Raw genomic sequence first — 24,768 nt, 5'->3', positions numbered from 1 at the left:
CATGTATCGATTCTCTCTTCTCATGGCTACTGTCAGGAGCTCGAAGACACACACTCAACACTTTAGAAATATCTTCTTACCCTCTGCCAACAAATTTCTGAATGGACAATGAATTCATGAACACGACCACACTATATTTGCTCTACTTATTTTCTTTGTATATTTCTTATTGTAATTTACAGTTTATTTGATGTATTGCCCTGTAATGCTGCATGATGTCAGTGATAATAAACCTGATTCTGAATACCTCACCTCAGACATGCAAACAGAGTAAGGAACCTCTCCTGTTCTATTTCCTAAATTTTATGCATTTAACTTACAGTATGTCTTTGTCCCTTCTTCTACACATCTCATCCACTGGAAAGGAGTTATTTCTGTCCACTGTCCCCTCTTTTCATAATCAGGAAGGCTTCTTTCTCAGTCATTAAACCCATTCTGATGTGCAGATGCCAAGCACACACTATTCTAGTTTATTTTCTCCGGATTGTTATCAACTCTTCCCAGTTTGTAGTATTCAGTTTTAAAATTAGGTGCAGTTTTCGGAGTCAGCTGTTTTTCTGAAGCAACAGAAGACTAGAAATGTATTGTCATTCTGGAGTTTACTTCACATATATTTTCTGCAAGGGGAGCTGTCAGGCACAGAAGCAGGCTCCTCAGCCCACCAAATCCATGCCAGCCATCAAACAATCCCACTTTACTGTGCCCACATTCCCATCTGCCTAGTACAGTGGCCAAGCCACGTCTCTGCGAGGTGACAGAAAACCGGAGTGCGTGGTGGAGATCCAAGTACTCGCAGGGACAAACTGTAAGTGGCATTCATGGACTTATGGTCTGGGCTATTTTTTTAACGTGGCTGTATTTTACTGCTATCTTACATGTGCTCTGTGTGTTTTGTGCTGTGTACTTGGCCCCAGAGTAACGCTGTCTTGATTATCGGTATTCATGTAAGGTTGAATGACAATTAAACTTGAATTGAACTGAATGGAAACACATGCAGCGTCCCAGGTCAGGACTGAACACTGGGACTGTGAGGCTGCGTCACTGTTGCTATTGCTGTGGTTTCATCTTCACTCATTACTCAATCTGCATTTAGTGTTCCAGCCAGCTGGAATACAGGACAGCAAGGCCCATTTTGTTGATTCCCAGTTGGAATGAAGATGGCCTGAGTCATTTCCTGCTCTCTACATGTAGATGCCCTGGTCACTCCATGTTAGATAGAGGCTTGAGATAACCTGCCAGAGACCCTGTATGTTTCGAAAGCAAGCCACGTGCAGAGTGGAACTGGGCAATTACACCGTACTTAGACCATTACAATGTAGTGGTCCAAATGAACAAGGGGAATTTAAAAGAAAAACTATTCTATTGAGATACAGTGCAGAATAGGCGCTCCTTGCCCTTTGAGCCACACTACCCAGCAGTCTCCTTATTTAATCCTAGCCTAATCATGGGACAATCTACAGTAACCAATTAGCCTACTAACCGGTACGTTTTGGACTGTGGGAGGAAACTGGAGCACTCTGAGGAAACCCACACAATGTCATGGGTAGAACGTACAAATTCCCTTACAGGCAGCATTGGGAATTGAACCTGGGTCGCCTGCAAATGGGAGGACCACTGGTTAGACTTTGTGGGTCTAACCAGTGGTCCTCAAAGGGGATGGATTATGGCCCAAATAAATGTGCTCCAGTCTACTCAACTACATATCTCTTAACCAAAGCTAGTCTCCTCAGAATCCTCTGATTTCACTGGAAGGATAACCAATGTCCTCTCCCAGGCCAATATCCCCTGTTTTGAGGCCCTGTGTACACTCAGTCAATTACAGTAGGCCCACACCAGGCTCCTGAAGAAGAAGCTCTGTAATAGTAAGAGATTACTGGGAAGACAGCAGAGAAGATTTAAAGATTTACAGCCTCCTTGAAGAAAAGCAATAGTCCAGTGATTACTGGGGCTCTCTGGCCCATGTTTGCTCAACATGCAGAGGGGGCAACCTGGTCAGTGTTGGAAACCTCAAGGCCATGCATTGTGACCCGGAAGGAAAAATTTCCCAGATCGGTACCTTCTACCCATCTGTGGAGGAGCCTGCAGTCCCCACATTAACCCCACTAGCCTCCTCAGAACCCATAAAGCTTAAGCAGAGCTAAATTATTTGCAATCATACAATATTGCCTTAGAAGAAGAGTTCACTCGTTCAGTCTCTTGTGTGGTTCTTTATTAGGGCTCTTTGAAATTCCATTTGAAACCGGTGTCTCTGAAAAGCACCAAACATCCTGGGCCTGCTAACAGCACACTTGATTCAAGGCATCCTTCACCCCTTACCTCAGTACAATGTGAACTTCATAAAGTACATTATGTAGACATGGACAGAGCCAGTAACAGGTGGGAGGGAGGCAGGGGTTTGGGGAGAAAAGTCCAGGGACCTGGGGTAAGGATATTGGGTCTTATAATAGCTAGAAGTGAAGGCTGGATGTTGGGGATAGTAGGGATTAGGATAGTAGGTGGTTCTTCAGCGTTGTTATAGCCGGGGGGGGGGGGGGGTGGTGTGGTAGTGGGGACAAGCTCCCACTACCTACTAAATGTTCCCAATAGGTCTTAAATAGCCTCTGACAACCAAGTCCATCTCCTGACCTTCGTGTGCGTCTTACTGCTAAGTCCGACGTAACTGTTTCTACAGACAGGAGAAGTGGCAAAGGTGGTTTACTGGCGCCTCATGGGGAATGTTTTGGGAGTAAACTGCAAGGGAAATCCAGAGCTGGAGTCCTTAAGGCAGTCCTACATTGAGTTCAACACTGACTGGCAGCTCCTGTGTTGGCACTGGTGCCAAACTCTGCTATTCCTTTGGATTCATCGGCTGCCTGAACAGGAGAAGCCTGCTACATGGGCAACAGCTTGCTCTCCAAATCATACTGCCACGGTGCGTACTCCCCCACACCTCCCCAACCAACAGTGGTTAGGCTTAGTAGTCAGGGGATGTGATTAGGGTTAGGTGACATCTGATCAGTGGTTGGCTGAAGGTGGGAGGGAGGATTAATGGCCGGCACAAAAGGAGTGAGGGTCACTGGTTGCAGGAGGCAACATTGCTCGAGGAGGTGAGAGTGATTGGGGGAGGGTCAGTGGTCGGTTGTGGGTGACTCACTAGCGGGGTTGGTTTTGGGCTGGGTAAGTGCTGCCAGAAGCTGGCTGATGACATGAATCATGTATGGGTGATTTAAAGTAGTGTGAGTGCTACACACCCTTGGGAGTCAGTGTGCACATCCAGGGTCCCCTGTCAACTGGAAACAGGAGACCTAGGCTTTAAGCAACTCTCAAAAGCAGCCTGCCCTCTCTTATGAAAGATCTCAATCCGGGTTATCCAGTACCATCCTCCTTTCCAAAATCCAAATTTGGCTAATCCAACTTATTTTCTTTATCTGAGTAGTTTCACCTTCAAATAAGTATTCCAAGCAAAATCCTAAGCCATCCATTAAACCAAGCTGTCTCTAATCACTTGAGTTAGCTACATTCAGAAGTGAATATTACATTGGCTGCTTGCCAGCAAAAAGCATTCTCCACAGATTCCTGCAGTCTCGTTTCTATAGCCTTCTATTATTTATTCACACATCCCTCAGGATATCTGGATATATCCCATCAGTTTCCGCACATCTGTCTTTCTGTTTAACTCAATAATTGGTCTACCAATTTAGCATCTACTTTACTGCTTACCAATGGAGTGTTCCTGCTTACCTTCCTGCCAAGTTCTGCTAGCAATAGAAATTGTGGATGTTTTGCAACCCCACATATAACACCACTATTCATAGACAAAGCTGGAGGCCAGGCACAGGAATGTGATCGGATGTCCCTGAGTGGGCAACTTGAAAGAAGTGTACAAAATTACAAGAAGCATTTCTCAGGATGGAAATGTCAAATATTAGGGATCATAGGCTTAAGATGGACAGGGGTAACCTTAAAGGAGATATACAAAAGCAAATTTCTGCCCAAAGAGTGGTAGGTGCTTCGAACATGCTGCCAGAGGAAATGGTGGAAGCAGATATAACAGCAAAGCTATATTGGCACCATAGTTGGCATAGACACTGTGAGCCAAAGGGCCTGTTTGTGCACTGTACTGTTCTATGTTCTGTACAATGCTGTTTCTATCGCCTGTATTCATGGGTATTCATGTGTGGTTGAATGAAATTTAATCTTGAATTATGAACTAAGATCCTCAGGAGTCTTAATAGGATGGATAAGAAAAGAATATTTCCTTCAGGGAGCACTTGTAGAACCAGGATCACTGTTTAAAATGAAAGGGTCTTCCACTTCTGACACAGATGAAGTGAAATATTTGGAACTCTCTTCCTCAAAGAGCAGTATTTGAAATATTCTTAACGGTCAGGCAGACAGCATGTGGAGGAGAATAGACTCCAAAGAAATTAATTGGAAAATGGATTAATGGATTGCTCTGGGAGCTGGCATAGTTTTAACAGTCTGAAATGCCTTCTTCCAAATGAAAGAAAAATGGAATAAAAACAAGAGGATGAAAGAGGTGAAGTCACAACAGATTAGTTACTATCTTATGAAATGGACAAGCAGGCTTGAGGGGCTGCTGTTCCTGATCTTAGTATCAGTATGGAAAATTCATCAGGCTCTTTCTCTGGGGATCCCACCCAGTATTTAGGAATATTCCTTTCACAAAGTAAAATACTTTACTGTTCTTTCCAGTATGTCGAGGAACCTCCTTCTGTTGCTCCCCAGCTCCTCCTCAGTCAAAGTACCTGAACTGGAATAGTTAACAAAGTGACCACATTCCATTTTGAAGGGCCATTACTGGACATGTGCTGCCAAGCGCCAAGGATGAGAAATGTGTCAAAAGCAAACTGGTCAAGTGTGCTGACGTTGTTCCAGCTGGTCCACCAGTGGTGCCTCAGGCCCTCGGTAGCAAAACAGGCAGTGGCAGGTGACACCTAGCCCCACTGCACTCACTGAGAAGCCCTGGGCTTTCATTCAATTCTTACAGTAGCTTGTGCAACTCATTCATATGCTGTATGTCAGTGGGAACACCCAGCAAATACTGAGCCAACACCGCACAGCCTCACTCTGTTCCTCCTTCCTGAAGTGTGGACTACACACTCCAGAATGTAGTCTCACTCTTTCTCTCCTGAAAGCACGAATCTTGAAGCGAGTTGCATTCAGTCTCTGTTCATGCATATAGTGTTGTAAAGTCAATCTCTCCTGAGCACTCACACACTCAGTTTCTTGCTCTGGGTACGGCCTCACTCACTTACACTCAGTGGCCACATTATTAGGTACCTCATGTACCTAATAAATTGGCAATCGAGTTATGTAAATGGTCTTCTGATGCAGTAGCCCATCCACTTCAAGGTTGGACATTTGTGATCAGAGATGCTCTTCTGCACGCCACTGTAGTAACATATGGTTATCTGAGTTACTGACGCTTTCCTGTCTGTTTAAACCAGTCTGCCCATTCTCCTCTGATGCCCCTCATTAACAAGGCCTTTTCACCCACAGAACAGCCACTCACTGGATGTTTTCTGTTTTCACATCCGTCATTCTCTGTAAACTCTAGACAATGCTATGTGTGAAAATCCCAGGAGAGCAGCATTTTCTGAGATACTCAAACCACCCCATCTGGCACCAACAAGCATTCTATAGTCAGTCACTTAGATCACATTTTTCTCCATTCTGATGTTTGGTCTGAACAACAACAGAACCTCTTGACCATGTCTGCATGCTTTTATGCATTGAGTTGCTGCCACATGATTGGCTGATTAGATATTTGCATTGACGAGTAGGTGTACAAGTGTGTCTAATGAAGTGGACACTGAGTGTATTCCCTCTTGAGTATTCTATCAATTGGTCTCTTCCACTCTGAATACTGTCCATCACTTTTCTGAGTGCAGTCTTGCTCAGTCAGTCCTTCCTGAGTGAAGTCTCCCTCAATCCATCCCTCTAAAGGGTAGTGTCACTCAGTCACTCCTTCCCAACTGTGCTGTCACTGAGTGTGCTGTCAACATAGTTTCCCCCTCCCAGCACAGACTCAGTCTCTCCTCCTGAGGGTTCTGTTATTCAATTAGTCTCTCCCAAGCCTGTTCGTCAGTCATTCTCCCGAATGTTGCATCAGTCAATATTTCCCTTCCAAGTGTGATCACACTCTCTCCTTCTGGAGTTCATCCCTCCCCTCCGAGTGTAATGTCAGTCCCACCCTCACGGTCAGTTCCCTGAGTGCAATCTCTGTTCATTGTGCCTATTTCAGTCCTCTAGTGTAACAGAAGATATTTCCAGTGCAGGACGCCTACCTTCACAAACAGGACTCCCTTGGCTGCCAGTGAGTCACATCCTTTCCCATTGGGATAGCACTGAAATTCAACATCCAAAATCGGGTAACGGCTTGCAAAAAAGAGACCGCTGTTTAAAAACTTGAAGCTGCAGCAGCTTTGCCAGGCATAGCTCCCCACGTCGTACAACATGTACTGGAAGTAGGGGTTCAGCTGAGCTTTCAACCTCTCCGCCGCTCGCTTATCAAAGACCTCCTGCAGGCAGAGAAAGTCCAGGTTGGCGGGGAAGAAAGCTGAGAGCTCGTGGTCAAACGTCTCACCCTGATGCCTCTTCTTCTTCAGAGAGGACTTCTTCATGACGGAGGGCTTGTGGACAAACTTGTTGTTGGGGGTGGCTCCGCTCTCCGTGCTCCCGTCAGTGATCCTGAATTTGATCAGGGATTCCCTGGAAGTAGTATTGCTGTCCAGGCTATTCCTGTCCCCTTCTCTCTGCTGGTGGTTCGGTGTCTGGTCATTTTGGTTCTCCAGTTCAGCCTCCCCCTGCTGCTCCACGGGTTCAGTTACAGTCACCTGTACAGTGCAGACATCCACCTCCGCGCTGGGCGAGGGAGCTGCCTCCTCACTGCAGATGCGGACAATGCAGGACTTACTGTCTCCATCGCTCTGCTCCCAGCCCAGCTTGTAGTCCTTGCCATCCTCGCTGCAGTTTCCAATGAAGTTGTCCCCTTTGTAATCCATGGAGGAAGTCCGCTTGATGCTGGCACTATTGGGCCGGCTGTTCTCGCTGGGGTGAGTGCAGGCCAGGCTGCTCCAGCTCGCAGCGCTGATGGACGTGTTGGTCGGGGAGTCAATGTAGATCTTAATCTGGGGCCGACTGGCACCGTTGCGGATTCTCTTCCCCACCTCACAAGACCTGAGCTGGGTGTTGGAGAGGTTGTTGAAGCGGGCCAGGGAATCAGGCAGGAGGCAGACATTGGCCGTTGCGAAGCAGAAGCTTCTGCTGCCCAAAGCCTTCCAGCTGCCCGGCCCCATGCCCCCACCAGTCTCGGAGCCGTCCTCAAATCTGGAGTAGATGTAGGGCCTGCGGGCAGACTGCAGAGGGACCCAGATGACAAAGCCGACCAGAGCAAATGGCAGGGAGGCGAGCAGCAAGGCCAGGCAGATGGGGGTGACAATGGTGAGGCAGAGTGCCCTCAGGTAGCATGGGTCATCTCCCCTTTGATGTTTCTCGTAGCTGGTCGGCAAAAAGGACACCAACAGTCGGTCGGTGAACCAGTAGCAGGGAAATATGAGACCCCAGGACAGGGAGTGAAGGGTCTGTAGGAAGGAATTTGGAAAAGGAGATGTGTACAAAACCATGGCAAATGAGTGATGGCTGTAGGCTACCAGCTCCTACATCACGCCAGAGCCATCACTGTCTTCAGGAGGTCTATGGGTGTCTTAGATGACCATGGGGTTAATCATCTGGGAGACGTCTTCACCATTCTCATTTCAAGGGCAAATGATGAAGGAAAAGTGGCAGTGCTGCGTCTCAGAAAGTGGCACATAAGGGTTCCATCTGGGTCTTTCCCTGCTGATCCATCCAATGTCCATGGGAAATACTTCAGCACAGAACCTTGTTCTTCAGAACGGCAGCAGGAAAGCACCTGTAGGAAGAGGACAACAGAGAGAGATCACCGAGAGCACAAACATGGCCACCCAATGTCCCAGGGTGCATATGATAGGCCCAGTTCCTGTTCTCACTCTGTCACAGTACTGACAATGACCCTGGGCTGCTTCACGACATTTGCACTGCTGGTTTACATGGCTGCTGGCCCAAAATTAAAGCAAAGTGAGCTGCAAGCATCTGAGATAAGACCAGTTGACTATCAGTGACCCTCTGAGGCTCGAGCTTCACCAGATGTCTACAATCAATAACTGTCTAACACACAAACATCAACAACTGCCTCATGATGAGAGATTCATCATCAACCACTGGACAAGACACAAGTGGTTCAAAAAGAGGTTCTCTATCAACATTTCTGTGGCAGAAGGGGTTCATTGTTAACAAACCTCCTCAGATTCAGGCAACAATCTTCTTGTACATGAGGAGTTTACTATCAGCAACTCAGAGACACACAAAGTGCTAATGCTGTCATAAGATACTTCCCATCAACGATGCATATCAATGAGTATTGAAGCAGTTATTAATACTGGGTGTCAGCCTCATATATAGTCTATGTTCCATATGTATGAAGCTGATGCCCAGTATTAATAAACAACTGAGGCACAAGCAATGTGTGACCAGCAACCATCTGAAACATGACATGTGCAGTGATGTCTCAGACAGAAGAGGTTCACAATCAATCATTATCTGAGAATTAAGTGGTTTGCTGCACACAGACAGCTGAGGTAATCACAGTCAACAACTCCTGAGACACAAGAGCATACATAAACAGCTGGCTGCAACATGAGAGGTCCTGTATCAACACCTGTCAGAAACAGGAGTCTCACACATACCAATAACCATCATAGAGCAGAGAACGTTATCCACTGGGGCTTCTCAATTCTTCTCCCTTACTGCATCCCCCTCCCCCACTCACCTACCTTCCCCCTCACCTCATTTCACCTACCACCTGCCAGCTTTTCACTTCATCCCCTCTCCCCTACTCACCTATCTTCCCTCTCACCTCACTTCACCTATCACCTGCCAGCTAGTCCTCCTCCCCCTCTCCCCACCTTCTTATTCTGACTTCTTCTTCCTTCCTTTCCAGTCCTGGTGAAGGGTCCCGGCCCAAAACTTTTGATGGTTTATTCCCATCCACGGACTGCCTGGTTTGCTGAGTTCCTCCAGCATTTTGTGGGTGGTGGTGTAGACCTACACCTGCTTTCCTTGTCTTGCCAAGTGATCAAAGATCTGGCATACCCTACCAGAGAAAGTTTGGAGAGAGCCACAGGGTGTTCTGCAAATGATTCGGTGGGGGGAGCGACTGACTCGGGGTGTGGACGAGGGCTGAATGGCTTTTCAGTATGTGGGAGTTGTGGGGAATATTCCAGCTCTATATTTGAAGTGAACTGAATACATTGGGTGCCAGGACATGACGTATTTATTGCAAAACACCCAGCTTAATTGCCTGCTCCTATTGGCAGAGTATTTGCATGCCTGGTTCGTTAAGTTTAGAGAGTTATAGCAGAGGAGCAAGTCTTATTGCCCACCAGATTCGTGGCGGACATCAACTGATGAATCCCATTTTATTCTTTCCACATTCCGACAAACATCCCCCCGTTTCTACCACTCTCTTTTAAAAAATTTTTTTTTAATTGAATTTTCAAATAGGTTACAGAAAGAAATAAAAATTATCGACCCTTCCCCCCTCCCCCTAACATATCCCTATAGGAAAAAAAAGAGAAGAAGAAAGAAAGAAAGAAAGAAAGAAAGAAAGAAAAAAAGAAAGAAAGAAAGAAAGAAAGAAAGAAAGAAAGAAAGAAAGAAAGAAAGAAAGAAAGAAAGAAAGAAAGAAAGAAAGAAAGAATGCCTGGATATCGGAAGATCCCCACATGCTCCATGGAGTTCATAATAGCTTTAATATGTATATTTGTTTCTTTCCCCAGATAACCAATAATTTTATCTTCAGAGCACCTATATATTTAATCCTATTTTTTGTAAATAAGGGTGCCAAATTTTCAGAAATATTTCATATTTATCTCTTAAATTATAAGTAATTTTTTCAAGTGGAATGCAGCTAAAAATTTCATTCTTCCAACGATCTATACTTAAGTATGAATCCGATTTCCAAGTAACTGCAATAGCCTTTTTGGCTACTGCCAATGCAATTTTTATGAATTCTTTCTGATATTTATTCAATTTGGATTTCGATTTTATCCCTTCAATATCGCCTAGTAAAAATAATGTTGGATTATCTGGAAGTTGTATTCCAATAATTTGTTCCAGTAAAACTCTTAAATTTGTCCAAAAAGATTGAATTTTAAAACAAGACCAAGTAGAGTGTAAAAAAGTACCAATTTCTTGATTACATCGAAAACATTGATCAGATAAATTTGAGTTCAATCTATTTATTTTTTGTGGTGTAATATATATTTGATGTAAAAAGTTATATTGTACTAATCTTCTATCACTCTCTTAACATACTATTTGCAATTTAGAGTGATCAATTACCCTACTAGCCCACACAGTCTTCGGGGTACGGAAGGAATGGAGCACCCGGGGAAGCCCACGTCAACATAACAAGGAACACATTCTATATAGACCACGGATTGAACCTGGGTATCTGCAGCTAACTGTGCTGCATTCCTTGCATATTGTAATACACCATTTCTCTGCTGCCTTGCTATTATATCAAAATTGCATTTTAGGCTTGATATCAGTACTTTAAGCATAATACAGCTCTATCATTTCTCTGGTATCCACTGTTATGAAACATCACTTTTTCATTATTAGTTTTCTGGGCTACATCTTGTCACTACTTCTCTTCATTGTTGCCAAGGGCTGTCTTATCAAAGAAACCATAGTAACACATCCATACCATTATAATATGTACCTTTGGCATATTGCACCATAAGCCAGCATTACTGTATCAATATTGTACTTCAATGCAATCTAGTATCACAAGATCTTTGCTGTATCCTATTGCAATACGCCAACATTGTGTCATTGTAACAGACTATCATTATATCATTAGTTGTGTGGTGAAACAGCACTACTATATAATGCATTGCACAGTACGACAATATTATACATTGTTATCGAACTGACAGACATCATTACTACATAGGGTGCTTACTTTTGCCATTAGATTAATCATAGATGTGTTGCAAGCCTCTATCAACTTGCTCCTTACAGTGATTGTTAGGCTCTCAACGTACAATTTCACTGTCTGGCCCCTCGTTGCTTTATGCCCTTCGGCCAGTACTCAAACACTGTCCTGTTGTGAAGTGGCTGACTAATGCTGTGTAAGGGTGGAGGTGTTTCCAGTCTTATGCCCAGAGATCAGCTCAGCATCCCAAACTCCGTCAAGCTGCATGCAAAATCTCATTCTTTTCAAAAGGCAGAGTTGGGAGGAGTTCTTGAAGGATGGGAGAAGGGTCTACAAAATATTGACAAGTTTGGATTTCTTTTTCAGGATGGCACCCATTAGGTGAAAGGAGTGATGTGTTCTCCTTCGGAGAACTGTCTCTGCTGTTTGGAAAATAATAGATATTCAATTAGCCGAGGCAATTCTCAAGCTTACAGAGCACGTGTGTGGAGCAAGGAGGCACTTAATAATCACTCCTCATGTTATCTTTTGCACATACACAAGAAAAAAAATCTCAGTCCAAACCACCTACACACAATTTCCTTCTTATACCTTAGAAATGGGGAGACATTGGGCAGGCTGAAGAGGTAACCTGATAAAACTTTAAGGAGCATAGGGAGAGTCAAAATTGTTTTTTTTTTCGTAAGAGGATCACAAACAAAAGAACATAGGCTTTAGGTGAGGGGAAGGAATACTAGAGAGCATTTCAGGGCACTGATTTTTTTATACAGAGAGTTATAATATCTGGAAATAGCTGCCACAGAGGTGTCTTGTTTAACGGGAAGCAATCCTTATATTTAAAAGCATTTAGACAGTTACTTGATTAAGCAAAGCATAAAAGGGTACAGTATGGGTGAATGGGATTATTGTAGATGGGCTCAAACGTGATGGGATTAACAACTCTATGACTCTAAATAAATTCTTCCTTCTGTAATATCCCTGGTTTAAGACCATACTTTATTTTATTAATACAGTAATGCTGATGGTTTATTTATTTTCCCAGAATGCAATGTGTTTCTTTAATTACATCATACAATCGAGTAATTCAGTTAATTGATAAATAAGGCTTGTTGACTCAGCCAACAGGATATGTCCTTTTAACATTCAGCCAGTAAGATGCCCCAGAACATCCCAGAGGGATTGGGGGTAGCCATTTTCTGGAGAAAGCTGGAAGAAGGAGAGAGATGAAAGAATGGGGATGGATGACAAACATGAGTGAAGAACATGGTAAAATGCTTACAGAACCCATTTGGAAGGACAGATACGGCTGTTGGAAAATCCTCATGCAGATAATGATCTCATAGAGAATATACAGATGACTTTTAATTAGCTAGTTATCACATGATCTTGGAGAAAGTTCAATGCCTTGTCCTTGGATGTTACACGGATATTTATTTGTGTTTCGCTTGGACTGTGTTTTCAGACAGAATTGTTTGGTACCGTAAGTAAAGAAAGTGAAGCAAACCAGATTGATTATGCAACAATGAGCTCCAATGATTATGTGCAAATATATATGTGTAATGGGTCCTTTCCTTTCTTTCCTCTATTCTAGTTTAACATATTTTATTAATACAATTTCAATGGAAGCTTATACTGGTGTGAGTTAAACTATTGCTTCCTGCTGAACGGTAAATTTGCATGGGTGTGTCAGTGTTCAAACAAGTGACAGCCTCATTTTCCCTTAAAGGGAGATTCAAACTTTTCTAAAAACACAAAATGCTGGCAGAACTCAGCAGGCCAGACAGCATTTTGTGTTTTTATTTATTTCCAGCAACTGCAGATTCACTCGTGTTGCTCAATAACTTTTCTGTTTGTATTTACCTGGATTATATTTACCCTAGATGTATTTATTTTTTTTTTAGAAATGGCCTTTTCATCATTATTCCCATGCATCGTAGAATTATGTTACTGTTGGTACTAGTTAACTCATTAGGAGCCTATGGTGAGAGGGTTACACTTCATTAATATTGATCCCAGGTTCCTCTGATGTTGGTTTACTTGATTTCTGGGATTAAAGACCTTCCCATTCTGGTAATCAAATGTGTCTCATTAGTTCATAGGGGGCATGAAGATTATTGGGGGAGGGTGGTCTGGATAAAATAATTAGCAAGGCTCTGAGCAGCAAAGGCTGAAGAAAAATGGCAGGTGGCAGACTTAAAACAATTGATAGAGGATTAGATGGGAGACAAAGAAACATTTACTTACCCTGAAGGTGGCAGAGGTCTAGGACTCTCTACCTTAAAGACTGATGGATGCAGGAACTCTCAACACATTTCCTTGTATATTTAAGCGCCCACAACCTACAAGGCTACGGACCTAATGCTCGAAGTGCAATAAGATTGAGAAGCTCTCTTCAACTAGCAAAGATGCAGTGGGCCAAATGGCCTTCACCTGTCCAGCAAATTTTCTTTGGTTCCTGAAATGAAGATAGGTCCTTCTCTTTACTCAATCTAATTAATCTACTCTTCCTCTCCCTGTTGAGAAGTTAAATCACACAGGAGGCCGACTCTTCAGTTAATCCATCATTAAATGCAACACAGTGGTGAAGCATTAAGTCTCTCAGCACTCCAGCTGATGTTGTCAGTCAAACCCTACCCCCTACACAGGCAGGGGTTGCCAGGTAGGGCAGGATTGGAGGTGGGGATGAGGATTGGGTGGGAAACAGACGAAGCTTTAGGCCGCTTGTTGAGTGCTTGCTCAGATTGCCAGAATAAAGTGTCTCTTTGTTGGTAAAAATTCTCTCCCTACAGCAGCTTTAATATACAGACTTCCCTCCATTGATACCCGAGCTGACTGGGACGAGTTGCAGAAGTACCAAGTGAAGAATGAGCCCCTGTTGAGGAGCAGGCTCTCATTCCGCCTGAAGAGGGCTGTGCTTTGTCAGTCACACAGTCAGGAACTGTTTCATTAATAGTTTTCCAGCCAGCTTCATTGCTGCAACATTTATATTTCCCACACTAATGTTTAGGCTTTCTTCAGTCATATTTATTTCCACTGGGTTCTGAGGTATCGATGTTGCTCTGTGGCTGGTCGCTCTGACTTTAGACAACCACAGAAGTGCTCACAGGGTCTGGCTGCAGCAGCAGGCTGCAAGTAACAATCTGTCTAGGCACCTTTAAAGCTAATCTACCTTTTCATGAATCAAATTTAAATTGTTATTATAATGTGGACCAATATGGTAGGAAGACCAGAGACATAATATTTGAGTATTATGTAAGTGATGAAAAATTGAGAGATGCTAATGTAGAAAAGGAATCTGGGTGTCCCTGTAAACCAATCACTGAGAGCAAGCATGCAAGTGTAGCAAGGTATGATGAGCTGGCCTTCGTTGCAAGGGGTTTCGACTACAGGAGCAAGAATGGCTTAGTCCAGTTTTGCAGGCCTTTGGTGAGATCCTACAATACCTAAGGAAGGATATGTTTACCAGAGTGAGGATGTAACAAAGTTGCAACAGTCTGATGCTTAGGATGGTGGGATTGCCATATAAGAAGAGATTGGATCTACTACTAGACTGTGTTCAAAAGAATGTGCGGAGATCTCATTGAAATGTATACCATTCTGGTAAGAAAGATATTTCTCCATGCCAAAGAGTTTGAGAATCAATGGCTAGAGCCTCAGGATATGTGGTAAGGCATTTACGATGGGCATGAGAACATTTTTCTTCACTCAGAAGGTGTTGGACTTGTAGTGTATTTAATATTTCAGTAATATTTGAATAAGATTGTAAAGCATTAATTAAGCATGTTTGTTTGCTTACATAATGCATTATGGGTTATACATAATGTAGGATTTGCAAGTCACTTTACGTGCTTAGCAAAAGCTAGCCCCTCATTGCGAACAAAACCAAAAACAGTAGCCTTACACTGACGTCATTACGTCAGACGCCGTCTCTTAAAGTGACTATAACAACTCCATGATGGCGTTTGTGAATTATGTAGACCAGTTTATATTATGAACAGTATGTGTCATTTGTCACCCATTACATTTCTCTTCACAGTCTTCCCCAGAATTCACAAAGAATCAGCATTGTGAGTCTGTCTGCAACTAGTGGCTCGGGTCCCATGTTGGATACAGCTCGTACCTCTGGCTCGTCCAGGGGTGGTCATATGGTCATGTCGTGAAGCAGGGGGAATGGCAGTGAAACCATCCACGTCTCGGTGGGCCGGTTTAAGGCGATCTGCAGAAATACGTTAAAGGTTTACCCCTTCTATCTGCAATAAAATTCTTCACGCCCCGTTCCAAAATGTGGAACGAGCCATCGTAAGGGGGTGTTGATGTGGGCAAAAACGAAAGAGGGTCAACTGGAACCAAAGAGTGCTGTACACCATGATAGGAGTAGGAATAGGTGTAAAAATAATTGAGTTCACTGGGAGGGCGGAACGCTGCTGAGACGCGACCAGCATCCTGAATAAAATCACCAGGCAGCCGTAGTGGCTGCCCGTTCACCAACTCAGCTGCGGGGCCATTCTGAGCCCCAGCAAGACCCACGGGAGACGATCGTCCGTCCGGGAGGCCCCCAGAGCAGCCTTTGAGGAACACACAGGCCATTGGACTGCGGGTGATACACCTTCCAGAGGTCTGACGTGAGCTGGGGAATGCAGTCAGAAGAAATATCAGATGGGGTGCTGAACCAAGCGACCCAGGTGTTGATCAACATCCGAGCCATGCCTGCAGCTGTCGTTGATGCTCTGGCCACCTGGTGGTACGGTCCACCGTGGTAAGGAGATGCGTGAAACCACAGGGAATGGGGACCAACCAAGTCCACATTGACGTGGTTAAATCGTGGCTCGGGGACCTCGAAAGATGCCGATGGTGCCCGAACGAGAAGGTTAATTTTCTCCCGCAGACACACAACACAAGCAGCCGTCCAGTCTTGTGCGTCCTTCCTAGGGCAGTGCCACACAAACTTCTTTCCTGCCCGGGTGTGAGAGGCTGTGAATGAAGTTAGCAGGCACTGTGGGGCGAGTGTGACCGGCTGAGAAACTCCTCTGTCCCTGAACTGGACTGGACAAACCCGTGACTGCCGTCCTGCCAGCCTGGACCTCTTGGTCAGCTACCATGCTGGTGTAGTCAACCCCGATGTCTATGACACCCACGAGAGGCAATCAGCTCTGCCTTTCCTGAGCCGTGCTGTATGCCAGTCGTGAATTCCGAAATGTAGGCCGGGTGGCGCTGGGGCCGTGCAGACCAAGGGTCTGACATTTTGTCTCGAGAGATTGGTGGCCAACGAACCCGTCAATTGCCGACCCCCCAGTGGAAACCGAAGGGTGGGGGCGGGCTGAAAACGGCGAACAGCTGCTACACACCTCCAGCCAACGTTCATGCACAGCATAGTCCGAGGTGTCAGTAGTGATGGCCAGTGAGGTCGCGTTCGGAAGAGCTCCTTTGATGTGAAAAACTCTGGTCAGGTCGACTGACCGTGCAAGCGATTAGGGGCGCTGCTTTAAGCGCACTGTACAACAGATCAGCAGCTCGTGGAATGAAATGGTGATAGATATTCACCATACCTAAAAAGTCTTCCAGTGCTTTGGTAGCGTGGGGCAGTGGAAAGTTCATAATAGCGGCGACTTTTGACGACAGTGGTGTCGCACCTTCTGCGGAGATGCGGTGGCCGAGAGAGTTAATAATAGACAACCCGAACTGGCATTTAGTGGGATTAATAATCAGCCCATGTTGGCTCACGCGCGTGAAAAGTGTGTGGAGATGTGATAAATGTAGAGTTTTGGATGTGCTGGGTCCAGGTAAACACAAAGATTTTTTTTTAACACAGAGTCCATTAATTGTTGGAAAGTTTGTGCTGCGTTTTTCAGTCCAAATGACTTGTGCAGAAACTCAAACAGGCCAAACAGGATTGTAACAGGAGTTTTGGGAACATCCTCAGCGTACACAGGCACTTGATGGTAAATCCTGATTAAGTCCACTTTAGAAAAAAAATGATCTTTCTGGACAAACGTGCTGAAAAGTTGTGAATATGTGGATCGGGGCTGGTGGCGGTACATTGTCAGCACCACCATTAGGCTTGGGGACACTGTGCAGAGCTGAAGCCCAAGTGCTATTTGACCTGCTCACAACGTTGGCAAACTCAGCCTCGGTGCTGGTCAGCTTTCTGAGTCCCTTATGGAAATGAGGTGCTTGATCCAGCGCTGTAATGGAAAATGTGGGCTTGGTGAATTTGGGAATTCACCCAGAAGGTGCATGAATTCACAAGAGGCAGTGCATGTACTAGACAGGGTCGTCATGGTGAACTCACTGGGGTTATAAGATAATGACCCAAAATCCTTTGCGCCCACATGCCTGCAGTTGTTAAGATCTACTGACAGTCCTTCGGTACCATCTAAGTTGAGAGCTGAAGTGTTGGAGGATCTACACACCAGTCAAATGAAAGCATTGACTTGAAGGTTTGTTTAAGGGCCTAGAATAGATCAGGTCAAGCAGCTTGTTATGCACTGTTCAGGATGCCAACACACCCAGAAGAAAGGTGCCCAGACCACTCACTGCAGTCCCAGACTCAACTCCTACAACCACACAGAGGAGGACCCCAAACCCGAGATCGTTTCACAATCACAAGTCTTGCCTGAGTGAAAGATGTTACCCCACAAGAGCAAGAAATCCTCTACAGTAATAAATCTTTAGGGCTGAATGGGACAATTTAAAATTTACTGTGCTGTGGATGTCTATATTATAGTTTATTATATTATATACTGTGTGTACACCATATAGTGACTAGAGAGCAGTATGTTACATATTTCAATTGAGATGTATTCTATATTGAGTTGAAGTTTATAGCTAAGCAGGGAGGAGTGTTATGTATTTAATATTTCAGTAATGTTGGATTAATGTTGTAAATCATTATTAACAGCAGTATGTGTCACGTAGTATAATGTAGATGATCATGGGTCTACAACCATGGTTGTTCTTGGCAAATTCTATGAAAGTGGTTTGCCATTGCCTTCTTCTGGGCAATGTCTTTACAAGATGGGCGAGCTCAGCCATTATCAATACTCTTCAGAGATTGTCTGCATGGGATCAGAGGCTGCATAACCAAGACTTGTGCTATGTACCAGCTGCTTGTATAACCATCAACCACCTGCTCCCATGGTTTCACGTGACCCTGATTGGGGGTGGGGGGTTGGCTAGGCAGGTGTTACACCTTGCCCGAGGGTGACCTGTAAATATATCATTTGATGAAACATTCTTTGTTCACATAATGCATTATGGGTTATATTAAGAAGTACGTGAATGGCATACGCCACTGTGCCAAGTCATATATGCATGGCTCACTAAAGTAAAACTAAATGTACACAAGTTATTCTGACTCCTGTGTTTTTATTTCAATTAGTTTTATGTCTTGGAGTGACAAAACATAACAGAACATGTAGAATTCTCTACTGCAGAAGGAGGGAGACCAAGTTACTCAATATATAAACTCTGCTAAGATTTGTGTGATAAGTTATAAATGTTGTTTGTGTTGCCTGGAAACAGTTCTCTTATGTTCTCTCTCTCTTCTATTCCTTGGAATGTAGACAGCTGACACCAAACTATGGTCTTCAAAGAATTACGATGCAAATACAATGAGTCTATAAACTTGTGCAATTTGTCTTAGTGCCCTATCAACTGTGGGGAAATGCACATTCCCACACTACTCGTATGCTAAAGGTAACACATGTAAGATTGGGAGTGCACAGTTTCCTGATACGTTTACCTTATGGGTGCTGGGAATAGGCAATAATCCCCCCAAGTGGCCATAATCTCCTCCATCACCTCAATTCAGGGCCCTACACAGTCCATCCAGGTGAAGCAATAACTTCGCCTGTGAATCTGCTGGGGTTGTCTATTGTGTCTGGTGCTCCTGATGCAGTCTCCTTCACACTGGTGAGACCTGTCATAAATTGGGGACCACTTTGTTGAGCGCCTCTCAAGAGCTGAACTTCCCAGTGGTCAAACATTTTAATTCTGATTCCCATTCCAACATATCATTCATGGTTTCTTCTTGTGCCGCGATGACTCCTCAGGGTTGTGGTCCACTTTCCTGTCCTATCAGATTTCTTCTTCTCCAGCCCTTTACCTTTCCTACTCACCTGTCCTCTCTCCCTCCCCTCCCCCCCCACCTTTCTATTCTGGTGTCTTCCACTTCCTTTTCAGTCCTGAAGAAAGGTCTCAGCCTGAAATGTCGACTGTTTACTCTTTCCCATAGATGCTGCCTGACCCATTAAGTTCCTCCAGCATTTTGTGTGTGTTGCTTTGGATTTCCAGCATCTGCAGAATTTCTTGTGTTAGTAATACATAATGCATGCCTTGTTGTTATTCCAAACAAACCATTGACACTGGCATCTTGCCAATCATATCATCCCATTCATTACCTTTTACTGCAACTGCTGGCCAGGGATGACTAGCCTCCACATATAAAAAGTGGGAAGATCAATGCATAAATGACACAGGGAGCAGTTAGAATTACCACACAAAAATGGGGTTTCCATCTTCAGCAAATCCAATAAGGTCAACACAGCAACTATATGGGTATCCAGTTTATTTAATGGTTGTTGGGTTTGTCAGGGGGGAAAAGGGTGAGCAACTGGTTAGGTTGAATGGTTGAATCTACCTTTACTTACATCTATGGATGAGTTATTCTTAGAACCAAATATTGTAGGATCAAAGGTTCTTAAAGAATATCATAATGAGATGTATTCAAATAAATCTAATTGAGATCTCATAACGTTTTCACAACACAAAATATTCAAACATAACACTGCACAGGAGAAGGGAAGTCCGGCTGTCATGGGTCATATGAGTGCCACATCTGTGCAGCAGGTCAGTATTTCATTATGAAGCCTGGAACCTCGCCAGTTTCATAGCAGCAAGCTGTCATTCTGAATCAATAGAGCAGGCTAAAGACTTACATAAGAAATAGGAGCAGGAGTAGGCCATCCAGCCCATCGAGCCTGCCCTGCCATACTATAAGATCACGGCCGATCTGTCCATAAACTCAGCTCCATCTACCTGCCTTTTCCCCATAACCCTTAATACCCTTATTATCTAAAAACCTATCTAACTGTATCTTAAATATATTTAGTGAGGAAGCTTCAACTGCTTCCCTGGGCAGAGAATTCCACAGATTCACCACTCTCTGGGAAAAACAGTTTCTCCTCATCTCCATCCTAAATCTTCTCCCCTGAATCTTGAGGCAATGCCCCCTAGTTCTAGTTTCACCTACCAATGGAAATAACTTTCCTACTTCTATCTTATCTATCCCTTTCAAAATTTTGTATGTTTCTATAAGATTCACTTTCATTCTTCTAAACTCAAGAGAGTATAGTCCTAGGCAACTCAATCGCTCTTCATAGGTTAACCCCTGCATCCCTGGAATCAACCTGGTGAACCTCCTCTGCACTGCCACCAAAGCCGTCTGTTCTTCCTCAAGTATGGAGACCAGAACTGCACACAGTACTCCAGGTGCGGCCTCACCAGTACCCTGTATAGTTGCAGCATGACCTCCCTGCTCTTGAATTCAATCCCTCCAGCAATGAAGGCCAACATTCCATTTGCTTTCTTAATAACCTGTTGTACCTGCAAGCCAACTTTTTGTGATTCATGAACAAGCACTCTCAAGTCCCTCTACACAACAGCATGCTACAATCTTTCACCATTTAAATAATAATATGCTCTTATTTCTTCCAAAATGGGTGATCTCACTTTTACCAACGTTGTATTCCATCTGTCAGACCTTGGCCCACTCACTTAACTTATCAATATCCTTCTGCAGACTCTCCACATCCTCTGTACAATTTGCTTTTCCATTCAGTTTAGTGTCATCAGCAAATTTTGCTACGCTACACTCAGTCCCCTCTTCCAAGTCATCAATGTAAATGGTAAACAGCTGCGGGCCCAGCACTGACCCCTGCGGCACCACACTCACCACTGACTGCCAACCGGAGAAACACCCAGTTATACCAACTCTCTGCCTTCTGTTAGTTAACCAATCCACTATCTATGCCAATACACTTTCTCCGACTCCATGCATCTTTATCTTATTTATAAGTCTCTTTTGCAGCACCTTATCGAACACCTTCTGGAAATTCAAGTGTACGACATCCACCTGTTCCCCTCTATCAAAGAACTCCAGTAAGTTTGTCAAACAGTTCCTGCCCTTTCTGAATCCACGTTGCGTCTGTCTAATGGAACCATTCCTTTCCAAATGTTTCGCTATTTCTTCCTTGACAGCTTCAAGCATTTTCCCGACTACAGATGTTAAGCTAACTGGTCTATAGTCGCCCGTCTTTTGCCTACATCCTTTCTCAAAAAGTGGCGTGACATTTGCTGTTTTCCATCTGCTGGGACCTGCCCAGAACCATAGAACCATAGAACATTACAGCACAGAAACAGGCCTTTTTAAACAGAGTTTAGAGAGTTTTGATAAATGATTACCAATGTGTTTACTATAACCTCCGCCGATTCCTTCAGCACCCTGGGATGCATCCCATCTGTACCAGGGGACGTATCTACCTTCAGGCCCTTAGTTTGCTCATCACTTTAATGACAGTGATTTTATCAAGGTCCTCACCTCCCATTTCGTCCATTACATCCTTTGGCATATTAGACGTGTCCTCCACCATGAAAACCGATACAAAATAGTCATTCAATACCTCAGCCATTTCCTTATCACCCAATATCAATTTCCCCTTCTTGTCTTCCAAGGGACCTACGTTGACTTTAGCCACCCTCTTCCGCTTTATATGTTTATAAAAACTTTTGCTGTTTTTATATTTTGTGCTAATTTACTTTCATACTCTATCTTCCCTTTCCTTATTTCTTGTTTAGTTGTACTTCGTTGCTTTTTAAAGTTTTCCCAATCCTCCACTCTCCCACTACTCTTTCCGACTTTGTACATGAGCTTTTAATTTGACACTATTTTATTTCCTTAGTTATCCAAGGCTGGCTCTCCCACACTTACTGTCCTTACTCTTGACTGGAATATACTTTTGTTGAGCACTGTGAAAAATCTCTTTGAAAGTATCCCACTGTTCCTCAACTGTCCAACCAAATAGCCTGTGCTCCCAATCCACATCAGCCAACTCCTCCCTCATCCTGTTGTAGTCTCCCTTGTTCAAGCATAATACACTAGTTTTAGATCTAACTATTTCATCCTGCATCTATGTGCAAAATTCAATTATACTATGATCACTCTTTCCAAGAGGATCCCTGACTATAAGATCGTTAATCTTACCTGTCTCATTGCACAGGACTAGATCTAAGAAAGCATTTTCCCTTGTAGGTTCACTAACATCTGCTCAAGAAAGCCATCATGGATGCATCCTATGAAGTCCTCTTCAAGACGTTCTTGACCAACCTGATTCACCCAATTTAAGTGGAAGTTAAAATTCCCCATGACAACTGCGTTCCATTCTTACAAGCCTCAGTTATTTCTTGGTTAATCACCTCTGCCACTACAATATTTTTATTAGGTGGCCTATAGACAACATCCACCTTTGATTTTTTCCCTTTACTATTCTTAATCTCTACCCAGATGGACTCAACATTCTGCTCCATAGATCTTATATCATCTCTCACAATCGCCCTGATCTCATCCCCTAATCAAGAGCGTCACCCCACCTCCTCTGCCGTCCTGCCTATCTTTACGTATTACCTGATACCCTTGGATATTTAATTCCCAGTCATCTCCACTTTGCAACCAGGTTTCTGTAATGGCCACTAAATCATATGCCTTGGTACTGATCTGTGCCACAAGTTCACTAACCTACAGATAACGTGCCCTTATACTCATTGTCCTTTTAGAATCTGGTGACCTATGCGATTTTTGCTTTTTACGCTTATGCACTCTACTCTTACTTTTTTCTTCACTGACTCTAGCTTTGGTCTCTGCATCACTTCCCTCTTCTTTTCTGTGTGGGTTCCCATCCCCCTGCCATATTAGTTTAAAGTCTCCCCAACAGCACTAGCAAACAATCTCTCTAGGACATTGATCCCGGCCCTTCAATCATTCTAGGTTGAATTCACAGCAGCTTTTCTGCAATAAAGACTGTCGTAAAGAGATGCAGCGCAGAAAGAGGCCCTTTGGTCCAGAGAGGTTATGTCGACTAACAGTCACACTCATTTATGTTAATCTCATTGTATTCTCCACATACACTTACCAACTCCCTTCAGGTTCTACTGCTCTCAGCCACACAGTAGGAGCAACTTAGAGTGGCAGGTTCAATGTTTGGGAAGTGGGAGGAAACTGGAGCACACAAATAAATAAAAAAATAAATCTACCTAGACAATCTTCGAGCTGTGTTAAGCTGTCCAGCAATCCTCTGAATTTAATCCTAGCCTAATCATGGGACAATTTGCAATGACCAATTAACCTACCAACCGGTACATCTTTGGACTGTGGGAGGAAATTGGAGCACCCGGAGGAATTGCATGCGGTCACGGGGCGAACATGCAAACTCCTTAGGACCAGCAGTAGGAATTGAACCTGGGTCGCTTGTATTGTAAAGCTTTGTGCTAACCACTACACTACCGTGTCACAGGGAGATCATGCAAGCTCCACACAGTCAGCACCCTGGTCTCCAGCACTGCAAGGCAGCTGTGCCACTGTGGGTGTCAAGGGTTTACATGGTTAACTGGATGTTAGCACATTTCACTGTTAATGTAATCACTGGGAAAATGCTGCCAAATCTACTTCATTTAAATTAATTGCTCAATACTTGGGGATTATGTTTGGTTATTTTGGAAGGAATATATCATATGTTTTAGTTGCTAATTGGTAGAGTGATTTTTCTGATGGGTTTAAAGAAACACATTTAGACATTTGGTTCTTCAGCTTTTGAGTGTTGGCAGCCTTTATGTTTTGTGAAAGGATTCTCCATCACACAACACATCACAGCGAGATGTCAGCATGTGCAGCTCAACAGATAATATCTCTGATGCCCAGATTATCCCCTAAATCATAATCTCACAGCTGGGCTTGCAGCATCACTGAAACCAGACACTCTTCAGGAACAGTCAGGCAATGATTTCTTTTAAATACAAGGAAAGGATTCAATAGTGTTAATCCTTAAAAGATTAAATTGCAATCGATGCTCTGGGGGCTTGGATTGTCACGAGTTGTGGTCACAAAGCGTGGCAATTTGAGCTGCATTGATGCAGATGGATGTTAGTCTCGACTGTGTATATACATATATAGAGCAGGGATTAAATTGGCCCATGCCAAGCTATATGAGAAAATATGGGCTTCCAATATCATACAGTGGAATGGTTGGCAGATACAACTTGAACTTAAACGGTACTTTTGCTATACTAAAATGTCAATTCACAGAAGTTTCATCAGATAAACTCTGACGCCTCAGATTGAGGGTGTCTGATCAGAAGCATTGTTTCATACTCCACAGTTGTGACATGACCTGCTGAGTGTTTGCAGCATTTTCTATTTTTACTTCAGATTTCCAGCATCTGTTTTTTTAAAAAATTCTGATGTTCATCCATTTAAAAGAATTCAGGGCATGTGTTCAATAGCATGGTCAAAGAGGTGGGTTTGAAGGAAGGTAGTGAAAGAGGAGAGAGAAAGAGAAGCAGAGAGGTTTGGAACTTAACTGGAGATCTGGGATCTGAGAGGATTCGGGTACAGCTGCACATAGTGGAGTAGTGTCCTACAACACTGAAGGGTAGGTCAGTATTGGAGCTGTTGCAGAGAACTCAGAGACTGATAG

At 43.8% G+C, this 24,768-nt stretch overlaps 1 protein-coding gene across 5 annotated transcripts in view; it reads right to left on the bottom strand.

Annotated features, from left to right (window-relative positions):
• smpd3 (sphingomyelin phosphodiesterase 3) overlaps positions 1-24,768 on the bottom strand; it is a 230,485-nt gene that overhangs the window by 66,210 nt on the left and 139,507 nt on the right. For 4 of the 5 annotated variants that reach the window (XM_073069754.1, XM_073069758.1, XM_073069757.1 and 1 more), the window contains exon 2: positions 6,291-7,915. In XM_073069754.1, coding sequence (XP_072925855.1) covers positions 6,291-7,628 — 1,338 coding nt within the window. In that variant the 5' untranslated portion in view covers positions 7,629-7,915. Of the gene's footprint in view, positions 1-6,290; positions 7,916-13,267; positions 13,585-24,768 lie in introns of those variants that run through there. The other variant, XM_073069756.1, reaches the window with a different exon arrangement.

This window comes from Hemitrygon akajei, chromosome 17 (genome assembly GCF_048418815.1).
Source record: "Hemitrygon akajei chromosome 17, sHemAka1.3, whole genome shotgun sequence".
NCBI classification, from domain to species: Eukaryota; Metazoa; Chordata; class Chondrichthyes; order Myliobatiformes; family Dasyatidae; genus Hemitrygon; species Hemitrygon akajei.
Note: the sequence above shows the minus strand (reverse complement) of the source record. Positions and strands in the feature narration are given on the sequence as shown.